Source organism: Myxocyprinus asiaticus, chromosome 39, assembly GCF_019703515.2.
Source record: "Myxocyprinus asiaticus isolate MX2 ecotype Aquarium Trade chromosome 39, UBuf_Myxa_2, whole genome shotgun sequence".
NCBI lineage: Eukaryota > Metazoa > Chordata > Actinopteri > Cypriniformes > Catostomidae > Myxocyprinus > Myxocyprinus asiaticus.
The window spans coordinates 13,667,618-13,671,967 of NC_059382.1; the positions used below are offsets into that span (position 1 = coordinate 13,667,618).

The 4,350-nt window shown below is 38.2% G+C and overlaps 1 protein-coding gene across 4 annotated transcripts; it reads left to right on the forward strand.

Moving 5' to 3' along the window:
• LOC127430217 (serpin H1-like) lies at window positions 1-3,913 on the forward strand. Of its 4 annotated transcripts, none has more exons than XM_051679814.1 (6): window positions 14-125; window positions 991-1,032; window positions 1,579-2,192; window positions 2,290-2,388; window positions 2,610-2,842; window positions 2,945-3,912. In XM_051679814.1, exons 3-6 carry the CDS (start codon window positions 1,610-1,612, stop codon window positions 3,245-3,247), a joined length of 1,218 nt encoding a protein of 405 aa, XP_051535774.1. In that variant the 5' UTR covers window positions 14-125; window positions 991-1,032; window positions 1,579-1,609; the 3' UTR covers window positions 3,248-3,912. The 4 variants fall into 4 exon arrangements, with proteins under 4 accessions (XP_051535776.1, XP_051535774.1, XP_051535773.1 ...); XM_051679813.1 differs by having other exon boundaries at window positions 16-125; window positions 991-1,077; XM_051679812.1 differs by having other exon boundaries at window positions 90-125; window positions 962-1,032; window positions 2,945-3,913.
• Window positions 3,914-4,350: the final 437 nt, after the last annotated feature.

Here is a 4,350-nt window from a genome sequence, read left to right on the forward strand (position 1 = left end):
TGAATATTCCTGCTCCAGCTTCTAGAAGTTTCTTTCCTGGAGTATATAGGCCTCTGCAAGCAGCAGCTCAGCAGCCAAGCAGCATCTGAGATAAGAAGAGGAGCACATCCGAACAGCTGTCCAAGGTAATTCTTAGGGAAAATGCCATCCTTGCACAATGTTTTGGAAATGCTTTGAAAGTGCTTTATTTTGCATGCTGAAAAGGTTACTGCACACAGGGTCAGATAATACTCTTCTTACAGCTTGTTTTGTTTTGTTTGTATGACTGATTTGCATTTTAAAAGCGATTTACAGACAACCCAGTCTATATTGAATTAATGTTACATTTATTTGTATTGATAGCAAGAAAATTAAGTCAAGTTTCATTCTGTTGTGTTTTCTTTTCTTTTCTTTTATTATTTATTTTATTTATTTTTACTTTTTGCCATCTTCTGCAAAATGAGCCAGGGATGAAAAACTCCAAGATGTCAGTTTTACATACAATGCCCTTTTTTTATGTGCAATTAAGGATCTTCTTACTGTAGCATGTTAGTCCAGATCTGTGCATATTCATTAGTTAATAAGTTGCAAAATGCTAAATAGGATCTTAAATGTTAGAGTATTCACTATCATTTTTTCAGTCGTTCTAAATTTCATAGGGGATTACAAAAAAATGTCCATAGGGAGTGGTTTCAAGTTAGCCTTGAACAATGCTTCCTCTGAAATCAGATGCTGGTCTACTGTGGAAATTCTGATAGGCCAAAAGTTTCCCCCTAAGATCTTATAGCCAATGAGAAGAGTCTACATGTCATACTTTCTCTGTGTGCATGAATTGGCAAAATAAGAGTTCTTAAACTGAAATGAAACTTGTTTACTTGAGGGGAGAAATAAGAAGTACAAGTCACTGATTTTGTGATTTTTTTGTTTTTTTGTTTTTTTGCACATTAACAAATGTATACAAATATATTTTGTTTGTGTGTAGATTACCCGAATGCACCTCTTGTCTTTCAGAGTGAAAATCATTGACAACTATGAATATGAAAACCTATCGAGGTATCCAAGACGATGAAAAAGCAACATTCAAAAAAGAAAGAAAAAGTACAGCCTTGTTGAATTTGCAACATCTTATTCCCCAACCAACAGTAGCCACAGGCATAATTTTTTAATCTCATTTGTTAAGGTGTACACTTTCAAAATGCTTACTACATTTGCTGTATGCAACAAAGTTCTCTAATATTTACTTAAAAAAGTAACACATTGTCACACATTTTAGAACTGAGAGTTATAAAATAACCAGGCTCACGTGTTAAGCAGTGCATTCCAGTCTGATTAGTCTTTGCTGACGCTGTTTAAATTGTCTGGGCTAGAGAACATGGCCTAAAGGTTTGATTTCTTGTTTAAAAACTTAGGGTGGATACATTTCAATTACATAAAAATCAAGATACAAAAGGAAATTATTTAAAACTGATATAAAATTAATGATCATGAAAACATTCTTTTTGTTCCTAACAAAGACATAAATATTTAAAATTGGTGAAAATTTGTAAATTGCTTTCATCTATGCTCACAATTGCTTGCCCTTCCCCTTCTCTCCTCTAGGCTTCCATTGCAACCCAAACACACAGCAAGCATGTGGGTCACCAAACTCATTGCACTGTGCCTTTTGGCTGTGGCCGTGTCTGGTGAGGACAAGAAGCTGAGCAGCCATGCAACCTCTATGGCAGACACCAGCGCAAACCTGGCCTTCAATCTCTACCACAAAGTTGCCAAAGAGAAGAACCTAGAAAACATCCTCATCTCTCCTGTGGTGGTGGCTTCCTCTTTGGGAATGGTTGCCATGGGGGGGAAATCTTCCACTGCTTCCCAGGTTAAGAGTCTCCTGAAGGCTGATGCCCTGAAAGATGACCATCTCCACACAGGGCTGTCCGAGCTTCTCACAGAGGTGAGCGACCCACAGGCCCGTAATGTCACATGGAAGATCAGCAACAGGCTCTATGGTCCCAGCTCCGTCAGCTTTGCAGACGACTTTGTCAAGAACAGCAAGAAGCACTACAACTACGAACACTCGAAGATCAACTTCCGCGATAAGAGAAGTGCCATTAACTCAATCAACGAATGGGCAGCCAAGTCAACTGATGGCAAGCTGCAAGAAGTTACCAAGGATGTGAAAAACACAGATGGGGCCATGATCGTCAACGCCATGTTCTTCAAACGTAAGTTTTTATTTTGGCTTTTGAGTTAGAATGAGTATTTACCTTAATAGTTCCAAGAATATCTATATAAATTAATTAATTTTTCCTCTTTCCATAGCCCACTGGGATGAGAAGTTCCACCACAAGATGGTTGACAACCGTGGTTTCCTGGTTACCCGTTCTTACACTGTCTCTGTTCCAATGATGCATCGCACAGGTAATACCAAGAGATTGTCTGAAAAGGCCACATCCACACTATTTTGTTTCCAATTGAAAACTCCCTTTTCAGTTGCTTAACATCATCGTCTTATGCGTTAATTGAGAGCGTTTTTGAAACTTTCCATTTACTGTAGTGGACAACGTTGCTCTAGTGTGGATAAGAGGCATAAAATATATGCGTTGTCATATGAAAATGTATTAATTGTTGCCTTTTTACAGGTATCTATGGCTTCTATGAGGATAAAGAGAACAAGCTCTTTGTGTTGGACATGCCTTTGGCGCATAAGAAGTCCAGCATGATTTTCATCATGCCCTATCACACGGAGCCTCTGGAGAGGCTGGAGAAACTGCTTACTCGCCAGCAGTTGGACACCTGGATCAGCAAGCTCGAGGAGAGAGCAGTAGCCATATCTCTACCTAAAGTTAGCATGGAAGTCAGCCATGACCTTCAGGTAAATATGATTTTTGCTATATATTTGTAAACCACTAGTGCATCATGTGTCATCTTGTGTATGATGTCTGACTACGAGGTTATTTTTTCTTGTCTTTTGCAGAAACATCTCGGAGAACTTGGTCTTACTGAGGCTGTGGAAAAGTCTAAGGCAGATCTGTCCAACATTTCTGGCAAGAGAGATCTTTACCTGGCTAATGTCTTCCATGCTTCTGCCTTTGAGTGGGACACAGAGGGCAATCCATTTGATACCAGTATTTATGGTAGCGAAAAGATCAGGAACCCCAAGCTCTTCTATGCTGACCATCCTTTTATTTTCCTTGTGAAAGACAACAAGACCAACTCCATCCTTTTCATTGGCAGGCTAGTTCGGCCCAAGGGTGACAAAATGAGGGATGAATTGTAATTCTCAGGGGGAGCAAGTTTAATTCTATTTTTACGGTGCTTTGAAATTGTATTATTGTTATCGTATGGTGTGACTGTTACCTCATGTGCACATCCCAATGGATAATCTGTGTATGTACAATCTAGTTGAATTTCACTGCCAGTGACATCAAGAACAAAATCATAATTTCAAGGAGATAGGTATTTTAAAGTCTGGGTAAATGCCAGTTTTAACAATTCATCAGGAGCAATGCAATCCTATAAGTGAGAGATTAGAACCCCACAAATGTACCCAGAGGTTTGACATCAATTCGCCCATGTTGCTTGTTCAGTCAGATACTATACTTATATTAAGTATAGTGCAATTAATGTTAGGGTGCTTATAGAATGTGTATGTTAAATCTGTGTAGGGTCTTGCCTTATCTTTAATGTTTAAAGGGAAAAGGCACCTCTATCATAGCATTTATCAAACTCAGTTTGTAGGTTCTATAATTTCACTTCCTCCCATCAAAAAGGACTCTGTTTGGGTTCTTTGTTGTCTTGACTCCTGCACTGTACCTGTCTACTAAACTTTTCAATTTGTCAGATGTCATGTTATGATTTAAAAAATTTATGGGAAAGTGTGCTAAAACTGTCACTTTCCTTTCTCTTTTTTTTCAATAAACTAAAATAAAAAATATGTGTTGATATGTCATTTTTTCAAAAGTAATGATTTTCCTCTTGTAAATAAACCATTGCTAAATGTCACACTACCCTGAATAAATGACAATAACTATTAATGGCAGATAAAAGAACAAAATATTCACTGTTGTCATTCCTAAGTGTTTAATCCCAGTCCTTCCGCGTGACTTAATGTGCAAATTCCTCTGAGGGCTGGACTGTGGAGCTCTAGCAATGTGCTGATTCCGCTGAGAGTGTAAAGTGTTGTTCACCTCCTCACCTGTTAAAAGACATCGATTTCCCAGACACCCCACTGCCTTAATGGTAGCATAAACCCAGTGGTGTAGTAGTGACTGAAGAGGTGGGCATACTGTGAATTACAGGATACAGTACACAACTAAAACTTGATATCTATTTAAATTAATAGGTTTGATTAACTGTTCTTTTAATTACCTGTAAAATGGG

Coding starts and splice junctions, on each gene's coding strand:
- LOC127430217 (XM_051679812.1), top strand. CDS start 971: ATGCACCTCTTGTCTTTCAGAGTGAAAATCATTGACAACTATGAATAT. Junction 1,033..1,578: donor GAATATGAAAACCTATCGAG/GTATCCAAGACG, acceptor TCTCTCCTCTAG/GCTTCCATTGCAACCCAAAC. Junction 2,193..2,289: donor CAACGCCATGTTCTTCAAAC/GTAAGTTTTTAT, acceptor CTCTTTCCATAG/CCCACTGGGATGAGAAGTTC.